The 15,416-nt window shown below is 43.4% G+C and overlaps 1 protein-coding gene across 7 annotated transcripts in view; it reads right to left on the bottom strand.

Annotated features, from left to right (window-relative positions):
• Positions 1 to 15,416, bottom strand: part of USP6NL (USP6 N-terminal like) — a 233,159-nt gene that overhangs the window by 56,887 nt on the left and 160,856 nt on the right. For 5 of the 7 annotated variants that reach the window (XM_019487572.2, XM_019487569.2, XM_019487570.2 and 2 more), the window contains one exon: positions 11,758 to 11,838. In XM_019487572.2, coding sequence (XP_019343117.1) covers positions 11,758 to 11,838 — 81 coding nt within the window. Of the gene's footprint in view, positions 1 to 11,757; positions 11,839 to 12,235; positions 12,266 to 12,295; positions 12,629 to 15,416 lie in introns of those variants that run through there. The other 2 variants (XM_019487574.1, XM_019487573.1) reach the window with 2 other exon arrangements.

The following is a 15,416-nucleotide window of genomic DNA, read 5'->3' on the forward strand; positions in this document are numbered from 1 at the left end:
AATGGACCTTACATCCTGTTTTCCGAGGCAAAAGGGAACGAGCCTTGTAAGGTCTATGTTATTTGTCTAGGAAACAGACTTCCCAGTGCAAAGATATATAATTAACTGGTTCAGACCTAAAGTTTAGGTTTAAGTACATGGGAAACTGGAAGAAGAGCCATTAGGATTAGTCATATCATGTATGGATTTAAATACACAAATTTTGCAGGTGTTCCACAGCCTACACTTCTATATGGCTGTAAACTTCATGTACATTAAGAATGTACCAATTAAAATGCTCAGATGAGATTTTTCTTTCTATAACTTTTTGGATAAAAATGTCATGTCTGTAAGAGATGCTAGAGAGACAACCCAGAAAACTGCAATTCTGTTTAATCCACAGATATGCTATGGTATGCACACCTGGGTTGTAAGACTTTGTCCACACTAAAAAGATTGGCTGCTTTAACTATTGGGAAAGAGAGCGGTAGTTGGCCATGTTAGTCGGAAGTGAAGCAAAAGGCAGGACCGGGGGGGGCGGCATCTTAGAGACCAACCTGTTCAGAAATGCAGACGCTTTATAAGATGTTATATTGGAATAGTTAAAATAGCACCAGCCTCCTGATGTGGACAACGTTGCATCAGGAAATCTTAATTATTTCAACACACAGTCATGCCTCTACGTAGTAAAACCTGTCAGCAAGACCAAGCTGCGAGCTCAGAGGGACCCATCACCACATTACCTCCATAGATTCATAGATGTTAGGGTCGGAAGGGACCTCAATAGATTATCGAGTCCGACCCCCTGCATAAGCAGGAAAGAGTGCTGGGTCTAGATGACCCCAGCTAGATGCCTATCTAGCCTCCTCTTGAAGACCCCCAGGGTAGGGGAGAGCACCACCTCCCTTGGGAGCCTGTTCCAGACCTTGGCCACTCGAACTGTGAAGAAGTTCTTCCTAATGTCCAGTCTAAATCTGCTCTCTGCTAGCTTATAGCCATTATTTCTTGTGACCCCTGGGGGCACCTTGGTGAGTAAAGCCTCACCAATTCCCTTCTGTGCCCCCGTGATGAACTTATAGGCAGCCACAAGGTCGCCTCTCAACCTTCTCTTGAGGAGGCTGAAGAGGTCCAGGTGTCCCAGTCTCTCCTCATAGGGCTTGGCCTGCAAGCCCTTAACCATACAAGTGGCCCTTCTCTGGACCCTCTCCAGGTTATCCACATCCCTCTTGAAGTGCGGCGCCCAAAACTGCACGCAGTACTCCAACTGCGGTCTGACCAGCGCCCAATAGAGGGGAAGTATCACCTCCTTGGATCTGTTCGTCATGCATCTGCTGATGCACAATAAAGTGCCATTAGCTTTTCTGATGACTTCGTCACACTGATGGCTCATGTTAATCTTGGAGTCCACTAGGACTCCAAGATCCCTTTCCACTTCTGTGCCTCCAACCAGGTCATTTCCTAGGCAGTAGGTATGCTGGACATTTTTCCTCCCTAGGTGCAGCACTTTGCATTTCTCCTTGTTGGACTGCATTCTGTTGTTTTCCGCCCATATGTCCAACCCGTCCAGGTCTGCTTGTAGTTGTTCCCTGCCCTTCGGCGTGTCCACATCTCCCCACGGTTTTGTATCATCTGCAAACTTGGATAAAGTACACTTCACTCCCTCGTCCAAGTCGCTGATGAAGACACTGAAGAGTATCGGTCCAAGGACCGAGCCCTGCGGGACCCCACTGCCCACACCCTTCCAGGTCAATACCGACCCATCCACTACGACTCTCTGGGTACGACCCTCTAGCCAATTCGCCACCCACCGGACTGTGTAGTCATCCAAGTCACAGCCTCTTAACTTGTTCACCAGTATCGGGTGGGATACCATATCAAAGGCCTTCCTGAAGTCTCCAGCCTGATCTTCCAGGACAACCACACTGTAACTCATGTAGACATCAAGCAGTTGAGGTAATATTGTTTTCCAAAGTGAGCACCTGTCTGGCTATTAGAAATGGGAATGATGCAATTCTTTATATTGCAGGCTCAACCTTGGTAGCCTGCAAGTAGCACACTTCCAGGACCATGCAAGTTGCTAATCTGGTGATAATTATAAAACCACATCATACCTTGATAACTAGCTTTTTGCCAAACCATAATAATGCTGTTGTTATTTCCTCCCCCGTTCCCAACAGCTACTCTCTCTTCATTAACAAAGTGCAAAATGGGGAAACGCCTCCGACCAGTTCTATATTCTAAATGAGGCAGTGCTGGGAGATGGGGAAGAAAAAAGTCAGCAAAACACTAAAGAGCTGTATTAGAAGCATTTTCATTAATCCAAGGCTTGCAATACCAAACTCTTTTTGAAATACAACATAACCAAGTCATATCCAGAATAAATGAAACAGCAGATGTGTAAGCATGGCATTATTAAGCAAGATACCCTTGGGAGAGAAATCTCCTTCCAGTTCCAGGGACTCTACAGCATGTGAAGGTCTATCATCCCTGCCCTTGACACCAATACAAACAGTAAGCAGAATCGCTCTCCAATATCCTATTCGAAGGCTGAGGAAGGAGCTGACAAGAGGAGGATGGAGAATGGATGGAGGGAGTGTTGAAAATACTGTCAGCGCAAACTATGTGAGCAAGAGAAGTGGAAACTGCATAAAGAAGAATGGGGAGTATACTAAAAAAAAACAAACAAAAAACCCACACCTGCCAGGCCCTTACAGAGCTATTCAAAGATATGGGATGATACAAAATAAGAGAAAACCTTTTCAGTTGGTGAGACAAAAAGGATTACAGTACACTTACAACATAAAGCCAGACCACATTCTGGGTTTCCCCGCAGGCCCTAAAGATAGACTGAATTGACTTTGCTCTCAAATCTATTGCTTGATTTTGGCAGAGTAAGAATCTCTCATTATTGAAAAATGTTAGAAAATCTTGACTGGAAACACAACAGAAAACTGGATGGAGAACTCCCATTGTCTTTCTCAGGTTTCAGAAACAGAAAGTCTCAAGGACTGCCAAAAATAAAGACCAATGCAGCCCTATGAAGGAAAAGAACATTAATAGAAAGGGCTTTCTTTTTAAAAAAGAAAAATGTTATTTATTAATCAATGAATCCAACTTATACAACAGACCCAACATTCAACAACACATCCAATCCCTCAAAGCATACACAACAACAGATGCCAATCTCCCATCAACAGCGCTGCCACAACCCAAATCGATGTCCTTTCTCTGCCCCCCCATCCGACAGCTCCCCAGCGCCTGTCAATTTAAGCTTTTGTATTTCTTTATATAATAATTCCCCTCTCCTCAGCCAAAGTCTGCATAACACAGATCTTACTGGCCTTCACTCATCTCTACCCCCAAACTTCAAATTCATTCCCAATTTATTCCTGTGTGTCGCAGGGCACTAAGGTGTGCCTGCTCCTTCAAGACCAAAGGCATTTTAGCTAGGGAGCCCGGAGAGCTAGGCAGGGCCCTGCAGCTGCCTGCAGCCTTGGCACCAGACTAATCGGGGTATTAGCTGGCATCTGCACCTGGTCAGCCGACCACAGGGCCCTGAGCACATATGAGCTCCAGGGCTGGGGCTGGCAAGGGTTCGTTCTGTCAGCAGCCAGGGGGAAGGAGCTCTTGCAGAGATGCTTGGTTGCCTATTCTGCTGCTGGTAAGACTGATGGCTCTAGGACCTCCTAAATTATCTGGGGCCAGGAAGCACACATTGAGGGAGAAGCTTGCCTCCTTACAGGGGCAGGGAGTGACATCCAATATTATTGTTGGTGTTTTGTTATAGCCCAGGGGCTTGTATTTACTCTGTTGTTTGAGTCCAGCTGGAGAAAAGGAGGCCTCGTTAAGGCTGCAGGGAGCCCAGCGCCAGAGAGGGTGTGGTGACCGGGGGCACGAACGACTGGTGCCTCCCGCAACCGGGGGGGGGACGACATGTCTCCCCTCCCCCCCCCCCCCCCCACCACCACACACACACTTCACCTATGACAGGGGGCAAAGAGACCCCAGCACTAGAGGGCACCACTACTGGGGACAAGGGCCCCGTAATGACAGGAGGCCAAGCTAGTCCGTGGCCTAATCAAAAGGGACAACGTTTAAGTACAACCTGCAAGGCATGTGGCATGGTAAAGAGGCAGTTTTGGAGCCAGGCATCTAGCCCAGTGTGCTTAAGGTGTCTCAGGAGGCACTGACTTTGAGCAAGACCCAGCACTGAGTCCATAATCAGCAGAGTCCAGTGGGGTTCAGCAGGACCGTGACTCCACACATACAAGGGAAAAGAGGCAGAGTTTAGAATGGTGGAAAATAGTCACTCGGAGTCATTTACAGACCGAAATGAACATTTTTCTTGAATGAAAAACTTCTCAGCTTTACCTTCTGAAGGCTCATTATAGAAGTGCTGCCCAAGAGAGTGAGGAAAGCCATCAACTCAAAAAATAATCAATCATGACAAGAATAAGAATTAAATCCTAAGGTCCTAAAGAAAAGTATAGTTATAGTACAGCTTTTGGAGGTTTTCCATGTTCCCTAGGTTTTGCAACAAGAGGAGAGTGAAAGTCGCAGAGCTCTGCCACTACCTTCTTCTGAAATCTCAGGAAGAGGAAAGCAAACCTTTATGCAGCCTTTGGCCACTGAACATAAATCAAGCAGAGATTTGACTTCAGTATCCTCTATGAATTCTAAAATAGCTAGAGTTTGCAAGCTATCTTTGCTTGGCTTTTTTTTTTCTTCCCCCTTCCCCCTCTCGGTTCAGATAGCTTCTCAATTAGTGCTAAAGGCAGACTGCAAAAGGAAGTAGTACTTTGGTGGAAAAAAAATCAAATGGGAATACAGTAAGTGGCATTTTTATTTAATCTTTCCTGAAAGTTATGACCACATGAAGACAGGAAAGCTTTAATATCTGTAGTGATTGATGGCTCAATGTACCCTAGCTCATTACACAGCAGAATACAATTAGGAGGAAAAAGCATAAACTAGCAGAGCTGGTGCCAAGAGCTAGAAAATATCACATAGCAACACAAGAACTTTGTGACTCTATAGACACTTCCTGAATAAAAAGTTGATGCTGGAGGAGGCTAGAATTTCATTTTGACAAGCATCAGCCATGTAAAAGGCACAGGGCAGTTTATACAGCTTCACAGAGACCAATATAGAAAGTGCAAGAATAACTACGAGACTGCTGAAGAGAATAAGCATTTAGAAGCCAAGAGGTTTCATTTTGACATGTGTCTGTAGTTACGTGCAAGTTGATTTTCATTAAAGCATCTTTACCTTTAGGTCATCACTTCCAGTCTGAGGGAGGCTAGGTATAGCTTTAAAGCTATAGTAGTTTATTTACTGTCCAGTTCCTAGTGATTAGACAGATGTTCATAACCCGCACAACCAGAACCATTGTTAGCAGTTTCCGCATAGAAACAGAGAGTCTTATGCTCACTTCCCTGCAACAAGGACTAGGAAGGTAGCCAACCCGGTAAGTTAAGCATCATGTCAGTGTCTCCTGATATAGCCACTTTGCAATTTAAAAAAAGGGGGAGGAAAAAGGAAATTCTGGGTCCAAAACTGCCTTGTATCTCTTATGATCTCTGCAATCTAAATCTGAAATGACAGATCTAATTTAGGCTAAAAGTCATTTCTATTTCACATATACACAGAAAAAGGGCATGTAATGAATGCTTTCCCATTAATTCCTCCTGGAAAAGCTAAAGAGGACAGAATTAAAGAAGAAGTAGATAAGCCACTCTAGAAAAGAGAATCAAAAGGAAATTGTATTTTGTATTCAATTAGCTATTTGAAAAAAGTGCCAAAAGCCCAGCTGAAGTGCCTGCTCTATACAGACATTGGACGAGCCGGGTCAAACTGACCCGATGCTTCTCGTAGGCACGTGCTGCTCTTGGCACAGGGGTACACTGAGCTTAAAGTGCCACTTTGTTTTTTTCATGTCTGTAAACAGCTAAAGTTGCATGTTATGAAGGCTCATTACACAAAATGCTGCTTAAATGAGTATGCTTGTTCCCACATTTCTATCTTTGTTCTATCCTTGGGGGTGCACTTTCTCTTTCTTTCTGCATTCTTGGAAGAGATTATTACTCCATTTCCCAAGAGCTTCCACAACTACAATTATAACCCACAGCACTGCAGCAACAACAATAATCATAATTTGATGCCATTCTTTTCAAAACTGCTTTATAAACACTGCAGATTTCCAGAGAAGAGCTAACTGCCTGAAAACCACAGGCTTGCCAGGTAGGACGAAACCATCTAAAGGTAATGCCTGTAAGTTTTCTCTACTAGTACTAAATCTAGCGTAGACCGAAAGAGAAGGTTTACTCTAGGAACTGTTGTGCTTCTGCTTGCTGCTTCTGTGCTTCAAAACAGCAGGGTCAAGAAGCTGCCGTGGTCAGCGCTCCTCAACACATCATCTTAGGGACAAAGATGGTCTCCATCTGAGCTCTGTATAAGACTGAGCATCATCATGAGCTCTAAGATGAATAGCAGCAGACACTCTCGCTTTCTTCCAAATATTTTGAGTGGCTCAAGTTGTACGCACTTTGTGCTCAGTTGATGCACAGAGAAGAGAGAGCAAATGAAGTACATGAAGCATTCAATCTTTTTGTTAATCCTTATACACAGTCAAATGACTAAGAAAGCCACTGGCAAAGTTCATTCCCATTCTGATTAAACCTGTTATCCATGTTGTTTATGGTATTTTTCCACAACTCATTAGATTTACTGAAGGATTCCACGTTGCATTGCTGAAGTCTATTCTAATGGCACCCACAGTGTAGACGGTCACTGTCTCAATCATACCTATCAATCATGAGAGGCACAAAAACACCCTGTACAACTACACATCTAATCATCTTAGTGGGATTGGCATAGTGGGTGTTTAAAAAAAAAAAAAAATTATGCCAACAAAAGGACTGCTCAAGCTCTATGACTTACAGCCAGCACATTCTTGATCCAGCTTGATTCAAACTGAAGATAAAGTAGCAGCCAATTTCCTGTATGTAGAGGCACAATGCTCTGCGCCCTTACATTTTAGCAGTCAAATAGCAGTGGATTTCTTGAAAACCTGAATTGGGCGCTGACGTTCTTTCCACGTTAAACAAGGAAACCCAGGTGCCTAGGACTGGGTCTCAGACACCCAAGCCGTTTAGGCAGTGTGTCTGGGTATCTCTTTCAAACTTTGGTGCCAAAATATTGCTTAAATCTCATTTAAGTGCCTCCGTTCCTTTGCAGGGGTTGTCTGCCTCCATTTCTTTGGGTATCTTGCCGCTAGCCTCCGGGGTAACAATATACTGTATTAAAAATTTATACTTATTTTATGACACCTTTTTTCTGTTAATAATACTTGTCTTTCAAGAAATGCAGAAGTAAACTGTTCTTCTCCCAGATCAGCATTAAAATAGTGAGGTTCACAGTCTGAATTGATAAAGGTGCTTCTTACACAAACACCATCTCTATCTCAGTCTCGCTCTCAGAACTAGCTTCTGTACCACTTAAGGCTACTGCTGCTATAGTTACTGGGTAGCCTTTTCAAATCACATATAGCTCTGCAAAACCTGCAGATAAAGAGCAATACTCTTGGACAAGCCCAATTTGTGTACTGCCCTTACGAGAAGCATTTAAAATACCCATAAAGATGCATGTAAGAAGGAAAGCTAGTGGAGATAAAGGTACATCCACTATTTCTTTCTGGAGAGGTAACAGGACTGCAAGTAAAATTGTGTAAATACTTCAATGATTAAAACAAAACAGAGATGCACAGACAAAAAAGTGTTTCTATTTAAGGAAGTTCTTCACAAGAGCAAAGCAGTGAAAATGAAGGGCTATATTCACGCACCAATCTAAAGACAACGGTGGTGGTAAGCACACATGCAGGATATGCGAGACCTGGACCCAGTCCTCTCTGCTGACTGAGCACACTTGAGATATTCTGCTACTTTCTTTGAAGCATCTCTACTCTGCGTAGAATACTTCAATCTTCATTTAGGGAGTGAGCGAGTGTGTGCACATATGAGAGCATGATACAAGAGCTGGGTGAGAAGGGCACTTCTATGGAACTTGGGACCGTTCTTGTATAAAACTTCTGTTCATTGGAACAAAGAATAACAGTATCATCAGAAGAGACCAAAATAGCCCTAATTTGTATTACCCAGAGCTGTCCAACCAGCCTGTGCATACAGCACCTGGGGGGTTAACCTACAGCCTCCAGGCTCCCAGTTTGGACGCTGCTCCCCATATCACTACAGCTGCTGCTGCTGCCACCAAAAACCCTCCCCCTGCACAGAGAGGCAGGGGGAGGACCCACACAGCACAGCATGCAGCCCACATGCAAGTGGCTAGGGGACCTGCAGCCCCCAGTCACTCAGCAGTTGGACAGCCCTACCATAGCCTAACACAGGGGTGGGCGATTATTAGGGCCCAAGAGCCACTTAGGGAGTTTTGGTGAGCTGTCAAAGGCCAAGTCAGCACCCCCTTCCCCTGCAACAGCTCACCAAAACTCCTTAAGTGGCTCTGCTCTGCACTCAGCCAGGTATCTGGGACTGAGCCAAGGTCAGGCAGGGAGTGGCATCTGGGAGTGGGACAGGCAGGCAGGGATTACAGGGCCATGATAGTGTGGGACTGGAGCTTGTAGCCCGGGGCAGAGCCACAATCTGCTCCCAGCATAGCCCTGCAATGGGTGACAGATCCGCAGGCCAGGGCATGCAGGGAGCAGGCTGCAGCTCTGCCCTGGGCCTCGGCCCCATGCTGTCAGGCCCTGTGATCCTGGGGTCTACATGGAGACCTGCTGGGACCTGCATGGTCAGGGCATGGAATCAGGACGGGCCCGCAGGTGGGGAGCTGCATCCAGGAGTGGGACAAGTGGGCATGGCCAGAGCCGGGATCTTGGGGTGATGACAGCATGGAACCAGCACCTTTTGCAGGGATGTGTATGCGGCGGATGATGGCTCTTCCCCAGCCCTGGCCCCGTGCTGTCACCGCCCCATGATGTTACCCTGTGATCCCAGCTCTGCCCGCCCATCCTGCTCCCAGATGCCATTCCCCACCTGCCTGCAGCCCCATCCCATCCCATCCGCCCAGCTGCATGCCCTGCCCATGTGGGTCCTGCCCCTGCATTGGGTGCAGGGTGGATGGGCCAGCATGTCTAGGCAGCAGGGCTGCCTGGGCAGTTGTTCCCAGCAACAACCGTGGGAAGACATGAAAACTCAAAGAATAACTATTCCATTTCTCCTCCAGAGGATCATAGCGTACCACAGCTGCAAAAAGTTTGCAGCTTACTTCTTCATTCACACAAAAGTCAGCTCTTGCCAGTTGAGGGGCACAGCTACAACTCTGCCTCATGTTCAGCCTTTTTCTAACCCTTCCCAGCCACTTACTCAGGAAAAAGAAGGCAGGGGTGCAGTGAGAGTTCAGGGGTGGTTTACTGAGCAGAACAAGAGCAAGGATCCAAGTCTTACACAGCCTTATGGGGACTGAGGAGCTGTTCAAAACGGGAGGACAGGCAAATACAGGTTTCCTGACTCCAGGTCCAATATCCTGCCATTATCCCTATATGCAACAGACATTTCACAAATAAGTATGTACAACTAACACCTCACCATCACCTCTTAGGACGGTTGAAAAATAAGTTTCTAACCACTTAGGGTTCATCTACATGAGCAGGGGCATGCATTGGCAGAGCACAAATAGTAGTGGTGCAAATTGTGCCACAGCACATGCCCTTCCCTGGGCACTTTGCAGCAGGACACATTGTCCCACTGCTCCATGTGCTGCAGGGGGGAGCTGTCTGGGGCAAAAGGTGCCTGAGTGCAGGGCTAGCTGGCAGGCAGCCCCCACGCTGAATCACGCTGTGCCCCAGGCAGCCAGGGAGCGGCACGTTAGAGGGCTGCCTGCTCCCCTGTCTCCAAGTGTCTCAGTATGGGGGCTCTGCAAAAGAGCGCCTGAGATGAGGCACACAGAGACAGGGAAGCAGCCAGGACTGCCTGCTCTTCCATCTCTGCATTTGTCCCAGCATACACTGCTTTGGTGTGCTTTGCATCACTTTTTTTTTTTTTTTTTTTTTTTTTTTTTTTAGGGGAGTTGGGGTTTTTTTGCTACCAGGAAATCCAGGTAGCAAACTTTGCAAATTAGCAGTGCCGCACATGGTTTAACATGCAACGTGTACAGTTTGTGGCGCTGCAAAGGTTTGCCATGCGACAGACCATGCATGCCTGTATGTCTGGAGCTGGCCTCAGAGTTATTAAAAATCCCACAGCAATTTTCAAGAGCTTTAGTGATATTAACATCAGAATCCTGAACTAAATACGAAATAGATCATTCCACCGACTTAAAACTCCCTGTAGCATCAAGCTACACTGATTTTCTTCACTTTGTCCTGAGCTGCTGCGTAGCACTGCTGTATGCTGTTGAATAACTGCCCCTGGCATTTCAAGAAATAATGACGTGATTCTTATGTACTAATTTATCAAAACTAGAACACCAAGATGCAAGAAACACTCTTGAAATAGATATCACATGCACCATAAAAAGGATCTGGCTTCATGAAGGTCAAGGTGCCAAAACACCTATTCTACTCAGGAAAATGAAATCATAACAAGGGAAATAATTAAATTGTATTTAGAGGTACATTTTCCTTTCTTGTTATATTACAACTTATTCTATTGCATCCCCACTCTTAACACAACACGATCACAGATCTTAAGGGACCACTTAAAGGACAGGCTCACTTAATATCCAGTTACAAAGCACAATTTATGAGTAGTCAGATTCCTTGGGCAGTTACCTAAACCAATTTTACTGCACTAGTAACAGGGCTTGTCTTAGTCCATTCTACAAACCCCTGCCTGAAAAAGGAGGGCTGTTTGTCTCCATGGATACCTAATGAACATTACATAAAGAATAAAAGATTTGACATTTAAGAGCCAGCAGATCTCGAGAGACATATTCCTATCCATATCTCATGGACACTTCTAATGCTACAAATGCCTTTACGGAGCTAGAAAAGCTGATGGGACAAATGGTCATGCCCCCTGTAGCGCCACAAAAATTAAACAAGTGCTACAAAAACAAAACCTACCTGTAGCAATATATTTTTTAATGCTTCATATAATGTCTGTGCCCTTATGTGTAGTGATGCAGTAGATCTCTCAACTCCTGCATCCCACAGTGCTCTACTATGACCCTCCAAAGATGCCCCCTTAGCACTCTATTTTTATAGCTCTACAATGTGCCGGGGCAATTTTTTCCCCCCTCCGGAGTTTTAATTTTTGGATTCAGCTTCCCTCTGGCTCAAGTCTATGAAAGCATTTTAAAATGTACATCAAATGTAGCTGTGTATGAACTTACCAGGCCAGCTACCTTCCTAGTCTTCCTGGCTGAAGACTAGTAGCTCACTCCTTGTTTACTTACTCATCTTGCCCTGTACAGTACCTCTTGCACTTCAGAAGTTATGCTACACACACATAACTGTGGATGGCTCTTCAATCCTAGATATCCTAATCCTACTCCATGACAATAATGCAGTACTGGAATTCATACATAATTATAGTTTGGAATATGTCACGTGGCCCATACAATACTCTGCATAAAAATCTCTTTATTAGAACAACAGCGTCTTTATTAGTGTGTTACATATTGCCACACCATGCAATTAAAAAAAAAAGAGAGAGAGAGCTTTTGAATTGTATTTTGCTGACTATATATTAGGGAAGAATCACCATACTTTATTTAAGTGTTATACCCAACACGATAATTGATCTAAACCACGCACGACTTTACCTTCTCACTGTTCTTGTATTTCTCCCAGCTTTTCAGCATTTTCAGCCATTTTGTGGTTCTTTCAATTTCAAGGTGCTTTTGCTGAAATAAAAGTATATGTCAATATTCTTTCAAGCCTGATTCCTTTAAGAGATCTATACTAGAAATTTCTAAAAGTGATTAAAAACAAAAAATAATATTAGGCAATTATCTTCTACCACAATCCAATAGCAGGCATGATGCTTTGTCATGCTGATGGGCATATTAACATCTGGGTGTATATGGATGTGTAGGTACGTGCCTATATGGTGCCAGACACTGACAGCTAAGACACTGTGTACTAGCTTTGTGCAAAGCAGCTTCCATAGCAAAAAGCACTGAGAAACATTAGTGTGGCTACATTGCATTCAGGTCAAGAACTAGGACAAGTTATCTCATGTTGGCTCAGCCATTAACTATGCAGGCCTACCCATATAAAACCACATGCTAGGGTACATACCAAAATGTCATGCATACAGCCCTTAATTGAATGTGACCTAGTTTCTCGAGGAACTGTCACCTTGCCCATGCAATTCTGTCACAGCTGTAATCAGCACCCAACATATAGGGTAGGTCTGCAAGGCAGACACTTTCAGTGAAGCTCTTAGGCTCTGTAATTTGCTATCAAATTTGGTCCTCCAGAGTTACACATCTTAGGTATTCAACGAAGCCCACACTTTTCTCTCTCATTCAGGTAGAAAGCTGATTGAGGAGGTGGGAACACTGTATGCGGTGCTGCTGTGAAGTGGCTGGGTTGTCTACTGTTGGCATTGATAGTCCATTAGCCCTGTAACTGGTTTAACTTTTGTAAGAAACACTGCAGGGTTTTCATTGTTGTAAGAGTCTCCCAGGCTGAGAATCAGTTCTAAAAAAAAAAAAAGTCAAAACAAAAGCGGAAAACATTCAAGTTTATTGTTTCTGGCTTTCTCTTCCAAAATAAATGTGGGAGAGATTTTGCTTTTTGATAAAATGCTGTCCTACACCTCTGACCTCAAATCTGGGGCTTGATAAGACATTAAGCATATTCTATTATATATGGGTAGCAATGCAACTTTGCAGATGGTATACAGGAGTTTAATTTCAAAGCTCTGCAGGACACTGAAAACTGATTAATGCTTCCATTAACTGTGACTTTGAAGAAAAGTTGCAGAAAAAATATTAATAAAAATTACTACTTGATGTCAAATGGAAATTCTAATTTTACTACTCGCCACCTTCTATTTGACAAAAGACTGCGTGTATTCCTTCTGCCTCATCAACACGGGAGAATGGAAAAAGCACTTGCCTAACTCAATGCTCCCCTAAAAGGAATAAGCCTGAGCTAGAACACGTATAGCTCAATGACGTTACAGTTCTTCTCCACCTTTAATTCCACGATACTGTCCATGAAGTGTCCTGGAATGGAACTTGGTTTTAAAGCAGTTATTTTTACCTCCATCCATCTGGTCCAAGCCTGGAAGCAGGAACAGTCTGATGCCTGTATCTGATCTCTTACAGCTATGACAGCTATTGAGCTATCATATTATACAAAAAAATCTTATCCTACCAGAGGGCTGACTATTTCAGAAATGCCTTTAAGAGCCATACCCAATGGCACAAAAGGCTTAAGGTTCACACACAAAGCTTCCGTATTCTTACACAAGCATTTTCCTAAATTACAGCATATAGGTAATTGCCACACAGGGCATGTGAGACACCTAAGTGCCACTGTGTAGGCTAATGACAGCATCACTCTACAAGGCTGCTGCCAGACAGAAACCATAACAGTGATTTTATAGCATTTCAGGACACTGTAATAGAGCAGAAACATGATGTGCATTAGAATAATTTTCTCAGGCTCTCACCTATAAATATAAGGGCAAGGTATCATTAGTCAAAGTTTGATATTAAGAAAGAAACCTTTATGACAGCATTAGAAAAAAATATGTATGTGCTTGTATAATAAAAAAAACTTGTTTTATTTTAATATGTTTATCCGTAACGTCATAAATCTGCTCCTACTGTCGACTCTGTGTGAATTTGTACTTACTTCTCAGACAACAGTTAAGTTCTGATAAGCAGAATTTATGTACAAGTAAAACAGATAGATGACAACTACAGGCCTGGAAAGCCGAGAGAAAGCACTAGGAAGCAAAATGGTGGCTAAAGAGCTTTTTCCATATTAATGACAGTGAAAAATGTGGTCACAATAAATATATGAATTATATCATAACGTGACAATTGTGTGCGCATTTTAAAGTATCGGCTCCGACTAGCAGTGAATGGAATAAGGTATTTCTACTGTCAGCCTTACGTATCTGACTTTTCAAGTTGCAATCAATTGCCCTGAGGTTTTTGTGGCATTTCATGCTGTGCTTAAGAAATCTTTGTGAAATTTTCTAGGCAGTTACTGGCATCTTTGGCTCTCCAATAGGTTCTTGTTGCCTATTATATGTAGCTTTTAGCTTAAAAGCTAAGTTGTTGCCTTCTATTTTTATACTTGTAGAAAAGTTGTTGCCTTCTACTTTAAGTTTAAAATCACTGCTCTTAAATGTTTTCAGGTCAGATGGAAAAGCTACAGTACCCAATTTTAATATCCCAGGGTTCTCTGTATTGATTTCTGTGGGTATAGCTTAGACTGACGGACCAACATGCATACAAAGTTTCCAGTGCTGCAAAGAAGGTGGCCAGTGGTTATTCAATTAACTGTCAAGAAAAATAAAATCCCATTTGACTCTCATCCTTGATGCTGGACTTTAGGATCTATTTTGAAGATCTCCTACCTTTTCAGCTAGGAAAACATTTCAGGTCAAGGCTCATTCAGATCTCTTGTCTCCTACAACAATCTATCCTGGTTCTCAGGAGCTTCATTTATCAAAAATATCAATTCAGTTCAGCTTTTGAAAAGTTTTTTTTTCCCCCTGACTTTTTTCATAAGCTGAGGGACATTCCCTTTCATGTCTAATAGGCAATGCATTGTGGGCTGCAGGGAAGATGGATGATGCTGTTTCCTCAGACAAGCTAGACCCCACATGGTAATCTCAAAAAAGATCCCTCATTCTGCCTTATGCAGTTGATTTTAAACTTCGGGAATAAAAAAAAACCCTGAACTGAACCTGAGAGAGTTGTTTACTGGAACTTAAAGAAATAAAAGTAATAATCTGAAAGGTAAAGACATGAAATTTAGCTAGCAAAGGTCCACTTGGTGTATAGCTTTCCTTTATATTGCAAACCTAGAGTAGAAAGCTTGAGAAATGCCTTTGGTGGAAGACCCAAGCAACTTCAGGAACCCAGTGTGAAATATGCCATATCAACAGAATAAGAGAAACTCTTAGGTAGAAGAATTTACAACTTAAATAAAGAGGAGAAATTAAACACAGAGAGGCGAAGCAACTTGTACAAGGTGACAGAACAGGAGGCAGAACTGGCTAGAGAATCCCTGTTTCCTGACTCACAGCTTAGTGCCCTAATTTTACACTTAAGAACACTGCATAATTCATACAAAGTTTAATTAGTTTAGATCATGGGGTTTGGGCTGTTTAAATAACCTGGTAGCTAAGTTACGGACGCGTAAAAAGTAGTGATTCTGGATTCACACTGTCTCTAAAGCATTTTACATTTTAGATGCACGCAGAAATACAATTTAGGCTGTGCACTAGAAT

This window comes from Alligator mississippiensis, chromosome 4 (assembly GCF_030867095.1).
Source record: "Alligator mississippiensis isolate rAllMis1 chromosome 4, rAllMis1, whole genome shotgun sequence".
Lineage (NCBI taxonomy): Eukaryota > Metazoa > Chordata > Crocodylia > Alligatoridae > Alligator > Alligator mississippiensis.